Source organism: Oncorhynchus kisutch, linkage group LG21 (genome assembly GCF_002021735.2).
Source record: "Oncorhynchus kisutch isolate 150728-3 linkage group LG21, Okis_V2, whole genome shotgun sequence".
Lineage (NCBI taxonomy): Eukaryota > Metazoa > Chordata > Actinopteri > Salmoniformes > Salmonidae > Oncorhynchus > Oncorhynchus kisutch.
The window spans coordinates 2,118,843-2,135,217 of NC_034194.2; the positions used below are offsets into that span (position 1 = coordinate 2,118,843).

General features: G+C 41.3%; 1 protein-coding gene across 1 annotated transcript in view; it reads left to right on the forward strand.

Moving 5' to 3' along the window:
• The window catches only part of LOC109876211 (protein lin-28 homolog B-like), a 55,473-nt gene extending 39,375 nt beyond the window's left edge, over positions 1 to 16,098 (forward strand). The window contains exon 4 of the mRNA XM_031800801.1: positions 11,910 to 16,098. Within this exon, the coding sequence (XP_031656661.1) occupies positions 11,910 to 12,201 (292 nt within the window). The 3' untranslated portion in view covers positions 12,202 to 16,098. The remainder of the gene's footprint in view (positions 1 to 11,909) is intronic.
• The last annotated feature ends 277 nt before the right edge of the window (positions 16,099 to 16,375 follow it).

The window sequence follows — 16,375 nt, forward strand, 5'->3', positions numbered from 1 at the left end:
TCATTCTGTTGTTGTGGTACGCCCACACCATTCCAACACAGCTGCATTGGCCGATCAGCGGTCAACTTGCGTTAATAATTTGAATGACCGTTATTTGCCCACGTCATTCTGTTGTTGTGGTACGCCCACACCATTCCAACACAGCTGCATTGGCCGATCAGCGGTCAACTTGCGTTAATAATTTGAATGACCGTTATTTGCCCACGTCATTCTGTTGTTGTGGTACGCCCACACCATTCCAACACAGCTGCATTGGCCGATCAGCGGTCAACTTGCGTTAATAATTTGAATGACCGTTATTTGCCCACGTCATTCTGTTGTTGTGGTACGCCCACACCATTCCAACACAGCTGCATTGGCCGATCAGCGGTCAACTTGCGTTAATAATTTGAATGACCGTTATTTGCCCACGTCATTCTGTTGTTGTGGTACGCCCACACCATTCCAACACAGCTGCATTGGCCGATCAGCGGTCAACTTGCGTTAATAATTTGAATGACCGTTATTTGCCCACGTCATTCTGTTGTTGTGGTACGCCCACACCATTCCAACACAGCTGCATTGGCCGATCAGCGGTCAACTTGCGTTAATAATTTGAATGACCGTTATTTGCCCACGTCATTCTGTTGTTGTGGTACGCCCACACCATTCCAACACAGCTGCATTGGCCGATCAGCGGTCAACTTGCGTTAATAATTTGAATGACCGTTATTTGCCCACGTCATTCTGTTGTTGTGGTACGCCCACACCATTCCAACACAGCTGCATTGGCCGATCAGCGGTCAACTTGCGTTAATAATTTGAATGACCGTTATTTGCCCACGTCATTCTGTTGTTGTGGTACGCCCACACCATTCCAACACAGCTGCATTGGCCGATCAGCGGTCAACTTGCGTTAATAATTTGAATGACCGTTATTTGCCCACGTCATTCTGTTGTTGTGGTACGCCCACACCATTCCAACACAGCTGCATTGGCCGATCAGCGGTCAACTTGCGTTAATAATTTGAATGACCGTTATTTGCCCACGTCATTCTGTTGTTGTGGTACGCCCACACCATTCCAACACAGCTGCATTGGCCGATCAGCGGTCAACTTGCGTTAATAATTTGAATGACCGTTATTTGCCCACGTCATTCTGTTGTTGTGGTACGCCCACACCATTCCAACACAGCTGCATTGGCCGATCAGCGGTCAACTTGTGTGTATTTGTCACATGACTACAACGGGTGTGTATTTGTCACATGACTACACCGGGTGTGTATTTGTCACATGACTACAACGGGTGTGTATTTGTCACATGACTACAACGGGTGTGTATTTGTCACATGACTACAACGGGTGTGTATTTGTCACATGACTACAACGGGTGTGTATTTGTCACATGACTACAACGGGTGTGTATTTGTCACATGACTACAACGGGTGTGTATTTGTCACATGACTACAACGGGTGTGTATTTGTCACATGACTACAACGGGTGTGTATTTGTCACATGACTACAACGGGTGTGTATTTGTCACATGACTACAACGGGTGTGTATTTGTCACATGACTACAACGGGTGTGTATTTGTCACATGACTACAACGGGTGTGTATTTGTCACATGACTACAACGGGTGTGTATTTGTCACATGACTACAACGGGTGTGTATTTGTCACATGACTACAACGGGTGTGTATTTGTCACATGACTACAACGGGTGTGTATTTGTCACATGACTACAACGGGTGTGTATTTGTCACATGACTACAACGGGTGTGTATTTGTCACATGACTACAACGGGTGTGTATTTGTCACATGACTACAACGGGTGTGTATTTGTCACATGACTACAACGGGTGTGTATTTGTCACATGACTACAACGGGTGTGTATTTGTCACATGACTACAACGGGTGTGTATTTGTCACATGACTACAACGGGTGTGTATTTGTCACATGACTACAACGGGTGTGTATTTGTCACATGACTACAACGGGTGTGTATTTGTCACATGACTACAACGGGTGTGTATTTGTCACATGACTACACCGGGTGTGTATTTGTCACATGACTACAACGGGTGTGTATTTGTCACATGACTACAACGGGTGTGTATTTGTCACATGACTACAACGGGTGTAGACTTTACAGTGAAATGCTTACTTATCAATTAAATATTAAGTCAAAATAGACAAGTAAAAATAACAAATAATTAAAGAGCAGCAGTAAAATATCAGTAGCGAGGCTTTATACAGGGGGGTAGCGGTACAGAGTCAATGTGGAGGCTATATACAGGGGGTACTGGTACAGAGTCAATGTGGAGGTTATATACAGGGGGTACCGGTACAGAGTCAATGTGGAGGCTATGTACAGGGGGTACCGGTACAGAGTCAATGTGGAGGCTATGTACAGGGGGGTAGCGGTACAGAGTCAATGTGGAGGCTATATACAGGGGGTACCGGTACAGAGTCAATGTGGAGGCTATATACAGGGGGTACCGGTACAGAGTCAATGTGGAGGCTATATACAGGGGGTACCGGTACAGAGTCAATGTGGAGGCTATATACAGGGGGTACCGGTATAGAGTCAATGTGGAGGCTATGTACAGGGGGTAGCGGTACAGAGTCAATGTGGAGACTATATACAGGGGGTACCGGTACAGAGTCAATGTGGAGGCTATATACAGGGGGTACCGGTACAGAGTCAATGTGGAGGCTATATACAGGGGGTACCGGTACAGAGTCAATGTGGAGTCTATATACAGGGGGTAGCGGTACAGAGTCAATGTGGAGGCTATGTACAGGGGGTAGCGGTACAGAGTCAATGTGGAGGCTTTATACAGGGGGTACCGGTACAGAGTCAATGTGGAGGCTATATACAGGGGGTACCGGTACAGAGTCAATGTGGAGGCTATGTACAGGGGGTAGCGGTACAGAGTCAATGTGGAGGCTATATACAGGGGGGTAGCGGTACAGAGTCAATGTGGAGGCTATGTACAGGGGGTAGCGGTACAGAGTCAATGTGGAGGCTATATACAGGGGGTAGCGGTACAGAGTCAATGTGGAGGCTATATACAGGGGGTAGCGGTACAGAGTCAATGTGGAGGCTATGTACAGGGGGTAGCGGTACAGAGTCAATGTGGAGGCTTTGTACAGGGGGTACCGGTACAGAGTCAATGTGGAGGCTATATACAGGGGGTACCGGTACAGAGTCAATGTGGAGGCTATATACAGGGGGTACCGGTACAGAGTCAATGTGGAGGCTATATACAGTGGGTACCGGTACAGAGTCAATGTGGAGGCTATGTACAGGGGGTAGCGGTACAGAGTCAATGTGGAGGCTTTATACAGGGGGTACCGGTACAGAGTCAATGTGGAGGCTATATACAGGGGAGGTACCGGTACAGAGTCAATGTGGAGGCTTTATACAGGGGGTACCGGTACAGAGTCAATGTGGAGGCCATATACAGGGGAGGTACCGGTACAGAGTCAATGTGGAGGCTTTATACAGGGGGTACCGGTACAGAGTCAATGTGGAGGCTATATACAGGGGGTACCGGTACAGAGTCAATGTGGAGGCTATATACAGGGGGTACCGGTACAGAGTCAATGTGGAGGCTTTATACAGGGGGTACCGGTACAGAGTCAATGTGGAGGCTATATACAGCGGGTAGCTGTACAGAGTCAATGTGGAGGCTATGTACAGGGGGTAGCGGTACAGAGTCAATGTGGAGGCTATATACAGGGGGTACCGGTACAGAGTCAATGTGGAGGCTATATACAGGGGGTAGCGGTACAGAGTCAATGTGGAGGCTATGTACAGGGGGTAGCGGTACAGAGTCAATGTGGAGGCTATATACAGGGGGGTAGCGGTACAGAGTCAATGTGCGGGGGTACAGGTTAATCGAGGTAATCAAGGTAATTGAGGTAATATGTACATGTAGGAAAAGTTAAAGTGACTATGCATAGATAATAAACAGAGAGTAGCTCCAGTGCCGCTTGCCGTGCGGTAGCAGAGAGAACAGTCTATGACTAGGGTGGCTGGAGTCTTTGACCATTTTTAGGGCCTTCCTCTGACACTGCCTGGTATAGAGGTCCTGGATGGCAGGAAGCTTGGCCCCAGTGATGTACTTGGCCGTTACCATTACCCTATGTAGTACCTTGTGGTTGGAGGCCGAGCAGTTGTCATACCAGGCAGTGACACAACCAGTCAAGATGCTCTCGATGGTGCAGCTGTATAACTTTTTGAGGATCTGAGGACCTATGCCAAATCTTTTCACTCTCCTCTTCACGACTGTCTTGGTGTGTTTGGACCATAATAGTTTGTTGGTGATGTGGACGCCAAGGAACTTGAAGCTCTCAACCTGCTCCACTACAGTCCTGTCGCTGAGAATGGGGGCGTGCTCGGTCCTCCTTTTCCTGTAGTCTCCTTTGTCTTGATCACATTGAGGGAGAGGTTGTTGTCCTGGCACCACACGGCCAGGTCTCTGACCTCCTCCCTATAGGCTGTCTCATCGTTGTCAGTGATCAGGCCTACCTACCACTGTTGTGTCATTGGCAAACTTAATGATGGTGTTGGAGTCGTGCTATGAACGGAAGGAAAACTTTTGAACTCATATTGTAATTAATTATTGGTAATATTTCATAGAAATCTGGAAACACTGGACAGTTACTTTAAGCTTTAAAACTGCAAGGTTTTCTCTGCCTCATGGAAATATGTGTAGAATTGCAGGAAATTAGCTTGAAAACTGCAAACTTCTCTCCAGTGTCAAGAGACGGGCCTTTAAATTGTTCCTTCCCAATACCCAAAGTCATGGTAAAAACGAGTTGTGTTTAGGGTCCCTGATAAATTTGCACTCACAAAAGGGGTCCCCAGCCCCAAAGACCTTGCTTGAAAAACAAATAAAGCTGCAATAATACTATTGTTTGTCCCTCTTGAGCCACCGTAGCAACAACATAGCCAGAAACACTTCCTCAAAATAGTCAAAGATAAGATAAATCAAGAAATCTCTATTAAATGTTTACGTGTTTGCTTTAGAGGTCTTCGTCGTGCATTTTTACAACTAACTAAGATGTTTGGGTGCAGTATTTCTCAAGTGAAATAAATTGCATGACAAACAGTTATTGTGCTGACGTTCCTTACAAAGGCAGTTTGGAACTCGGTAGGGAGTGTAGCAACAGAGGACAGACGATTTTTACATACTAGACGCTTCAGCACTCAGTGGTCCCGTTCTGTGGGCTTGGATGGTCCACCACTTCGCTGCTGAGCCGTTGTTGCTCCTAGATGTTTCCATTTCACAATAACAGCACTTACGGTTGACTAGTGCAGCTCTAGCAGGGCAGAAATTTGACAAACTGACTTGTTGGAAAGGTGGCATCCTATGATGGTGCCACGCTGAAAGTCACTGAGCTCTTCACTAAGGGCATTGTGCTGCCAATGTTTGTCTATGGAGATTTCATGGCTGTGTGCTCGATTTTATACACCTGTCAGCAACAGATGTGGCTGAAATAGCCCGAATCTACTCATTTGAAGGGGTGTCCACATACTTTTGTGTATATTGTGTACATTCTGGGTCAAGAGACCTAAAAAAGTATAATATTAGGGGTTTGGGAAATGCTGAGAAGTACTTTTAGCTGTTTTTGTTTCTGAATGAATGTTTCACTGAAACAAAGGAACATTTTACCCCTCAATCTTTACCCCTCAATCTCTTAATCAAGACCGTAAACCAGAGTTAAGAATAGGTCTAAATGACCTCTTAGCAATAGAGTTCGTCACATTGGATTTAATGGTCCTGTTTCAGCCAAAGATGTATAGTATATAAACACTAGATTGTTGATGCTATTGTCACGAACCGGCTCAAAGTCCATTACAAAAAGGGAGACAACGTGGATATTAGGAATAACAAAAATATATGAAATGAAGTAACATAAATACAATTAACAATGGTGTGTGTAGTCAGACCAAATTTAATGTAATTAATTATTTAACAGCAAAAAAAGCTACTGTTTTTCTATATAGTTTTATTACTGACCGCCCCAGGACCATGGTGAAACCAAAACAATAACTACGTTGCTGGGGCGGTCAGTAATACTAATGACCGAGCATATACACAAGCAGTGGGGTAGCAGATTCCTGCTTTTAAGGTGACTGTAAAAGAAGAAATGTGGCAAACAATTATGGAGACATTAATAAATGCATTTCTATTGCTTCTAAAATCTTTCAATGATTCATTGTAAAATAACAATTTTTCCTTGTAAATTTCAAGAAAATGTTGAATGGACTATGACATAAAGCATATCAGTGAGTTGATTCACAAGTCTCTTGTTAGTGCTAAAAACCTGCCATCCAACAATTGAAAAAAAAATCTAAATTCTGTTATTCTGTTGCACATTGTATGTTAAATTATGCAACAAAGAGAGATTTTTGGACAATAAAGTCACTACCGGTTGAGCCCAAGTCCGCACTGGTCGAAGTTGATTCACGAGTCATGAAAACCTTTGACTCGAGTCCAAGTCAAGTCCCAGTCCTGGACTCGAGTACTACAACACTGAAGCATATTCATTGAAATATAAACCAAGTCTATTCTCAACACTTATGTATATATGTGTTCATTTAAAGTATGAACTGAAAGTATTTAACTTTCAGAGTTAAATTAAACATTTGCTTTGTAACCCGGAATTTGGAACAGAATAAAAAGAGCATACGCCATATGACACCCAACAAATGCTTTATTGTAGCAGCAATCCCAGGGAGGAATATTAAAATATTGCGGATGATGTGTCTACGCTATTCTGAGGAGGCAAGAACAAATGAGGCAGTCTAGGCTATGTTGGGGAGCATCCCAAATGGTTTCCTATTCCCTAGCGCGCTACTTTTTACCTATGGGCTCTGGTCAAAAGTAGTGCACTGGAATAGGGAGCCATTTGGTGGAATGCAGTCATGATGCTAACAGCATTCTACAACCAGCCTCCAAGTATTACCGTGGTAACCACCACAGGCTCCTTAGTAACCCACAAGGTCCCAGTGAAGTGTGTTTGCACCATTTCTTAGCTCGGTAAGAGCACATGAAGCTCATCGAAATATTGAGGGTACGAAATCTTCTGAACTGAGGTCAACTCCTGTTCAAGCCTGTTTGGTAATTGAATTGGATGTTGCGTTTGAGATATGCAGCAGGTAGCCTAGTGGTTAGAGCGTTGGGCCAGTAACCGAAAGGTTGCTGGATTGAATCCCTGAGCTGACGAGGAAAAAAATCAGTTATTCTTCCCCTGAACAAGGCTGTTAACCCACTGTTCCCCGGTAGGCAGACATTGTAAATAAGAATTTGTTCTTAACTAATATATGCAATGGCGTTTTCAGTTATAGCATTGCCTTTTTCAATTCAGTTTTTCTTCGGCAGCTCAATTGGAATTGAAATGTACTTGACCCTTGATCGGCACAATGTTTTCATTGTGATTGCGTGTCAAGGAGTGTGTGTGTGTGAAAGTGATTTTGAGAGAGAGAGATGGAGTGTGTGTGTGTGTGTGAGTATGAGAGAGAGAGAGAGATGGAGTGTGTGTGTGTGTGTGTGAGTATGAGAGAGAGAGAGAGATGGAATGTGTTTTCATCGAGGATGAACAATTCATCTCAACATCCTCATTAAGTGCAGCTTTCTTCTACATCTGCTCCTTGATTTGTTATTGAGCGGTCTGTTTGTCTTATAACAGGGGTCTTCGAGATGCACCAAGAGAAATGCAACACGCCTGTCATAGTGCTCACCGTCCATTGTGTCTGTCTGAGAATCAATGCTATAGAGCCATCCAAGCCCTTACCTTTTTCAATTCAATGCACTGTGTTCCATGCAAAATGGAGAAAACTCCCTATCTGAGGAATGCATTGAGGGTGGTGTGTTTTGCTTGTACTTTAAGTGCTATACCACTTCTTTACAAATGATTCTAAAGCATCTATGTTGTGCTTATGAAGACTTAATAAAACCTATATTTGTTTGTTGCAAGGAGAACGCTAAAGTGGGACCCCCCCCCCCCCCCCCCGATTGATTTCATCAATGATTTGTGTAAATACTGTATAGATGAAACTCTACTGTGATGGAATTGTTTCTCACATTTCAAAAGGATTTATGGCCTTAGACTGTTTACATTAAACTGACTGGTACTATGCATTAGTGAATGTTATAAGCTTGTATGAGCCTTTATAATGTCTAATTAGGCCTTATATGTAACAGTTTACATTAACCCGACTGGTATAATGCATTAGTGAATGTTGTTAGCTTGTATGAGCCTTTATAATGTCTAATTAGGCCTTATATGTAACAGTTTACATTAAACCGACTGGTATTATGCATTAGTGAATGTTGTTAGCTTGTATGAGCCTTTATAATGTCTAATTAGGCCTTATATGTAACAGTTTACATTAAACCGACTGGTACTATGCATTAGTGAATGTTATAAGCTTGTATGAACCTTTATAATGTCTAATTAGGCCTTATATGTAACAGTTTACATTAAACCGACTGGTATTATGCATTAGTGAATGTTGTTAGCTTGTATGAGCCTTTATAATGTCTAATTAGGCCTTATATGTAACAGTTTACATTAAACTGACTGGTATAATGCATTAGTGAATGTTGTTAGCTTGTATGAGCCTTTATAATGTCTAATTAGGCCTTATATGTAACAGTTTACATTAAACCGACTGGTATTATGCATTAGTGAATGTTGTTAGCTTGTATGAGCCTTTATAATGTCTAATTAGGCCTTATATGTAACAGTTTACATTAAACCGACTGGTATTATGCATTAGTGAATGTTGTTAGCTTGTATGAGCCTTTATAATGTCTAATTAGGCCTTATATGTAACAGTTTACATTAAACCGACTGGTATTATGCATTAGTGAATGTTGTTAGCTTGTATGAGCCTTTATAATGTCTAATTAGGCCTTATATGTAATAGTTTACACTCAAAATGGATGATGGTTGGTCGGGATTTCTGTCAGGATAAATACACACAAGGGGGCTTAAGAAGATGCTTAAGACAATAATTGCAGTGCATTATAACGCCATTGTAATGCTTTATACCTGTTGACTTTATTACAGCATTATAACGCCATTGTAATGCTTTATACCTGGTGACTTTATTAAAGCATTATAACGCCATTGTAATGCTTTATACCTGTTGACTTTATTACAGCATTATAACGCCATTGTAATGCTTTATACCTGGTGACTTTATTACAGCATTATAACGCCATTGTAATGCTTTATACCTGGTGACTTTATTAAAGCATTATAACGCCATTGTAATGCTTTATACCTGGTGACTTTATTACAGCATTATAACGCCATTGTAATGCTTTATACCTGGTGACTTTATTACAGCATTATAACGCCATTGTAATGCTTTATACCTGGTGACTTTATTACAGCATTATAACGCCATTGTAATGCTTTATACCTGGTGACTTTATTAAAGCATTATAACGCCATTGTAATGCTTTATACCTGGTGACTTTATTACAGCATTATAACGCCATTGTAATGCTTTATACCTGGTGACTTTATTACAGCATTATAACGCCATTGTAATGCTTTATACCTGGTGACTTTATTACAGCATTATAACGCCATTGTAATGCTTTATACCTGTTGACTTTATTACAGCATTATAACGCCATTGTAATGCTTTATACCTGGTGACTTTATTACAGCATTATAACGCCATTGTAATGCTTTATACCTGGTGACTTTATTACAGCATTATAACGCCATTGTAATGCTTTATACCTGGTGACTTTATTACAGCATTATAACGCCATTGTAATGCTTTATACCTGGTGACTTTATTACAGCATTATAACGCCATTGTAATGCTTTATACCTGGTGACTTTATTAAAGCATTATAACGCCATTGTAATGCTTTATACCTGGTGACTTTATTACAGCATTATAACGCCATTGTAATGCTTTATACCTGGTGACTTTATTACAGCATTATAACGCCATTGTAATGCTTTATACCTGGTGACTTTATTACAGCATTATAACGCCATTGTAATGCTTTATACCTGGTGACTTTATTAAAGCATTATAACGCCATTGTAATGCTTTATACCTGGTGACTTTATTACAGCATTATAACGCCATTGTAATGCTTTATACCTGGTGACTTTATTACAGCATTATAACGCCATTGTAATGCTTTATACCTGGTGACTTTATTACAGCATTATAACGCCATTGTAATGCTTTATACCTGGTGACTTTATTACAGCATTATAACGCCATTGTAATGCTTTATACCTGGTGACTTTATTACAGCATTATAACGCCATTGTAATGCTTTATACCTGGTGACTTTATTAAAGCATTATAACGCCATTGTAATGCTTTATACCTGGTGACTTTATTACAGCATTATAACGCCATTGTAATGCTTTATACCTGGTGACTTTATTACAGCATTATAACGCCATTGTAATGCTTTATACCTGGTGACTTTATTACAGCATTATAACGCCATTGTAATGCTTTATACCTGTTGACTTTATTACAGCATTATAACGCCATTGTAATGCTTTATACCTGGTGACTTTATTAAAGCATTATAACGCCATTGTAATGCTTTATACCTGGTGACTTTATTACAGCATTATAACGCCATTGTAATGCTTTATACCTGGTGACTTTATTAAAGCATTATAACGCCATTGTAATGCTTTATACCTGGTGACTTTATTACAGCATTATAACGCCATTGTAATGCTTTATACCTGTTGACTTTATTACAGCATTATAACGCCATTGTAATGCTTTATACCTGGTGACTTTATTAAAGCATTATAACGCCATTGTAATGCTTTATACCTGGTGACTTTATTACAGCATTATAACGCCATTGTAATGCTTTATACCTGTTGACTTTATTACAGCATTATAACGCCATTGTAATGCTTTATACCTGGTGACTTTATTAAAGCATTATAACGCCATTGTAATGCTTTATACCTGGTGACTTTATTAAAGCATTATAACGCCATTGTAATGCTTTATACCTGGTGACTTTATTACAGCATTATAACGCCATTGTAATGCTTTATACCTGGTGACTTTATTACAGCATTATAACGCCATTGTAATGCTTTATACCTGGTGACTTTATTACAGCATTATAACGCCATTGTAATGCTTTATACCTGGTGACTTTATTACAGCATTATAACGCCATTGTAATGCTTTATACCTGGTGACTTTATTACAGCATTATAACGCCATTGTAATGCTTTATACCTGGTGACTTTATTAAAGCATTATAACGCCATTGTAATGCTTTATACCTGGTGACTTTATTACAGCATTATAACGCCATTGTAATGCTTTATACCTGGTGACTTTATTACAGCATTATAACGCCATTGTAATGCTTTATACCTGGTGACTTTATTACAGCATTATAACGCCATTGTAATGCTTTATACCTGTTGGCTTTACTAAAGCATTATAACGCCATTGTAATGCTTTATACCTGGTGACTTTATTACAGCATTATAACGCCATTGTAATGCTTTATACCTGGTGACTTTATTACAGCATTATAACGCCATTGTAATGCTTTATACCTGGTGACTTTATTACAGCATTATAACGCCATTGTAATGCTTTATACCTGTTGACTTTATTACAGCATTATAACGCCATTGTAATGCTTTATACCTGGTGACTTTACTAAAGCATTATAACGCCATTGTAATGCTTTATACCTGGTGACTTTATTACAGCATTATCGAACTGTTGATTCATCCTTATTTGAGTTATTGAATATTGTTTCGATATAAGTAGCAAGTTGGTGCCGTTTTCTGTCCTTGACCTGTTTCTTCTTCTCTCCCTCCTCTTCTTTCTCTCCATTCCCCTCTCACTGTCCTCTGTCCAGCTGTTATAACTGTGGAGGTCTGGACCATCACGCCAAGGAGTGTGGCCTGCCCCCCCAGCCAAAGAAATGCCACTACTGCCAGAGCATCATGCACATGGTGGCCCAGTGTCCCCACAAGGCGCTGGCGCCCCCCACTGGCTCTCAGGACCCCCTGCACCCCTCTACCTCGACCGACCTGTACCCCCCCGACGAGGAGGAGCGCTCGGGTTCATCCCCCCTCGATGGCCCCTCGTCCTCCCCGGAAGCGCCACCCCAGTCACACTGTGGTGGCCCCCAGAGGTGGAGGAAATAGCCGGGGAGAAGGGGAGAGGTGTACCATGACCCTGACTCCCCTAACCTAAGGAACCCCCAAAATTCCATCCCTAATCTACCTCACACTTGTGAAAAAAATGGGAGGTATATTTTTGGGGGGACCAGCAAAGTTATGGCAACGATCACCGGGATACGGATTTGTGTGAATGTGTGTGACTGGCTGACTGGTTGTCATCTGGTTGCAGCTATGGCAACCATCGCTGGGGATACAGACTCATGTGAATGACTGTGTGTGACTTCTCAATCAGTGCAGCTCAAGAGACAAAATGGTCAAAAGGAGAAACAAGGGTTAGGGTTAAGTGTTAGGGGTGTCATCCGTAACACGTTGTGTGGTAGTTTCTGAATAGAACTCGGTTTCCTTTTAGATTTTAGTTCATGTGTTTCATATTATATTATTATTCTAAACATCATGATGCCTCTTTTTTAGCATTAAGACTTTTAAAAAAGGCCTTGATGTAGGCCAGTGTTTCCTAATCGAGCATATTTTAGTTTTGCCCTAGCAGTAACACACTTGATTTAACTTATCGCCAAGCCTTTGATTATTTACAATCCGGTGTGTTAGTGATACATCAAAAACTAAAATGTGTACCCCGTTGGCTCCCCGGGGCCAGGATTGCAAAACACTGATTGGTCCTCTATAAAAACAATAGAACCGCAAAAAATCTGAATCCAAATGATGCTTCAGTGTGACCTATTGATCAGTGTTGGCGAGAGCACCATGGATACCAGGGTGAAAGGTTGGAAAGAGGATGGGGGCGTAGGACCCATTCAATAACCCTTGTGGTCATGTGCAACACTCTGCTTTACAGAAACAGAACTGGACCAACTACCGGGGGGGGTTCATAAGAACCAGGAACTGGTTGTTATATGGTTGTTATTATATGGTTGTAATGACGTCATTTCAACCAGCTTTGCCCACTGGGTGATTGTTGTTAAACCTAGTTTGAAGTGTGTGTGTGTGTGTGTGTGTGTGTGTGTGTGTGTGTGTGTGTGTGGCATAGCCTGGTGTAGTGAAGTCACCTTTGCGGGTAGATTTTGGCACAAGACATCATTGCAACCAGTATTCTGCTGCGAAATGAAGCCTAACTGTCACTCCTGAACCACAGAAGATGAGCTTTTCTAGTTCAGTGGTACTAACAATTGACTGCAGAGTGCTAGTGGGGGAATAGTATTGAATCCAGGCATGTGTGCTCTTGCTTGTGTGTGAGTGGGGTTGTTAGGAACGTGTGAGAGACATTGTTCCTTTCCTAAAACATAACAGAGAAGTTTGATCCAGGCTTTGAGATTGGGGCCAACCTCTAGTCGACTTGATATTAATGTTTCATGTAATCTTAGAAGGACATGCCTTAGAAAAAGTGTTTTATCACTCGAGACTGGCTTGCCTGGCTACCCAGATTCCTTGCTCTTGCCAAACGCTAAGCCACGCTCACAGACGTTAGTTTCTTCTCCGCAGTGAGTCTGGATCTGAGTATCTCCCAGACCCTTCACCGAATGCCAACACATTTGAGGACATCTGATTGGTCCAGGAACCGATGGGTTGGGCCAGAGCTAGAACAAACATGGGTTTAGCGGCGGTTTGAAAATGTGTCATTGGCATTGATACTCTGATTGGTTAGAGACGATCCAATCGATGTTGACTTTGTTTTGTACAAAGCCCCTCGTGTCCCTCGTCACCACAAAATCTTAAATGATGGCAGACCGAGACACTCAAAATGTGATCTGTAGACCGGACTCGAGTAGCCTAACAACTTCTTCTTCTGAAGAATTTAGTGTGAGTTAGGCTACTCGAGTCCGGTACCCAGACCACATATTGAGTGTCTCGGGCTCGTCTCGGATACATTTTTACTCTGTCTTGACTGTTTCGGCTCAGTCTCGGACAATGAGGACTCGTAAACAAAATCTGAATTATCAGCCCCCGTTCAGTCAATGCTTCACCATGCCAAATATCCACACTCCTGTCCGAAAACAGGTTTTTAGAAATGTTTGCTAATGTATTACAATTACAGAAATACTGTACATTTTTAGCTCTTTTTTATGGCGGCGATCTGACACAATTTCAATCATGGTCTTGAATTAGACTCGCATTGTTCTAGTCTCGGTCTTGACTCGAACTCGCCCCCCTCCCGGTCTCGGTCTTGACTCGGTCTCACAACACTTCTTAGCTAAGAAACCATTTTATCCACCTCTAGGTTTAAGTTCCAAAACATTGAAAAAATGCCATTATTTAATTGGACTTCTACTATCTACATTTGGGTTGTTGACTAATTAGTTGGAGATAGTGTCACAGTTTATAAAGTCACAATATAAGTCATTAATATATGTATGAAAGAATAGCATATTCTAAACTCGGAGTCCTAGGCCTAGTATTAGTCAAATCACATAGCCTCTACATCTGTCTGATGTTAAAGCTTTCTATCCCTATATACACACCCCGGTCCCTCTCCCATCTATGCCTGTGGTACCACCTGTTTCCCACTCAAAACGGGATCCCTAAACACTGCTGCTCGTTATTCAAATAGTCCAGAGATTTATTAAGAGCTGAAAAAGAGGTAGGGAGAAAAAACAATGTAAGTGCTGCTTGTCGTATGACTTGAATCCTCCGCGAGTTTCTAGTAGCGCTTATACTAATGAAACATGACAACTCTTCTCTGACCATATTGAATGTGAAAAGAACTCTGAAGTGGCTCTCCTCACAAAAGTCAATGAGGGTAACTTTGGATCATATCTTCTTAATGTGCTGACAAATCAAATGGCTTTGTATGATGATATCAAACTAGCTTGTGTTTTCTAAAGCTCTAAAACAAATGACGTAGACAAGCAACAGTTTTTGGTATACATTTCTATGAAAGAGTTTGGCTTTATTTGAAGGCATTGTAAAAGTAGGACTTGCTTTGCTGTTCCTGCTCCTTTGGAATTTCAAGGTTTCTGAAAGTTCAACACTGAGGTTGTTTATGTACAGCTTTTTGAATGTGTGATGTGCATCGAATTGAATCCAATAAGAGGACAACAACAGAGAGGGAAAAAACAGAGAGACCAAACCACACAATGAGCACAGCCCATTTTTGTACATGTATATATTTTTTTAAATCCACAATTCCTCTCAGGATGAAAAACTGTTCTCAGGGAATTAACCAAAAAATGTATATTTTATTATTTTGGGAATCATCCACCGACTGCTCGATGAACTCTGAACAGTAAAGTTTAACGGTTCTGTACCTCTTCATGTCCTGATATTAGTAACTAACTACCTCTCGAGTTACACAGAGTTGTGCATTTTCTTCTTCTTCTTATGTTTTGTCTTGTATGATTAACTGTAGGACTTTTTTTGTTTACAGCAAAAGCCTACCTCATTTCCTCCAGTTTTTTCCCTCCCCCAGCCCCGCCCCCATATGCTTTTCCAGCATATGTAGGCCTACACACTTAGCTTGCAGACAACAACCAGTGAGTTTAAGTGTTTGTACATATTTTTTCTCCTAACCTAATTTCTCATTGTAACCACTTGACAGGCATGAGGTGGACACAAATTGGATTGTACTGTAAATGCACAAGAAGATAGTGCCTATCTATGTTTTGTCTGTGTATTCCCATCGTATTCCCAAATAACAATTTTTCTCTCTTTGGCCTACTCAGTAAGTGACCTAAATATCAGCCATTTTGACAACCTCCGAAAATGACAAGTTGTGTTGTCTCGAGACAATTGGTTCTTGTTTTTGTGAACTACAATACGTATTATGAGTGGCATTAATCATTCTTAAGAAATGGGTAGATTTAAGTACTAATAGTGACCTTGCATATGTTGAGATCCTTAAAAAAAGGGTTTATGAATATTACTCTTTTTTGACTGAAACTCTTGAGGTTAAAAAGACAGGATTATTTATTTTTTGGGGGGGGGGGGGGGGGGGGGGGATTGGGGCGACTGCAGTATTCCAGTACAAGCTCACCTCATAGTCTTCTTTGCAGTTTGCAGTACATGTGCGACTAGTTTACATCGGCATATGAACAAAAAGTACCACCGTTATGGATGATTTTATTATTATTCATTATTAGCTTTACAGTGGAAGTCGGAAGTTTACATACACCTTTGCCAAATACATTTAATCTCTGTTTTTCACAATTCTTGACATTTAAACCTAGTAACAATTCCCTGTCTTTGG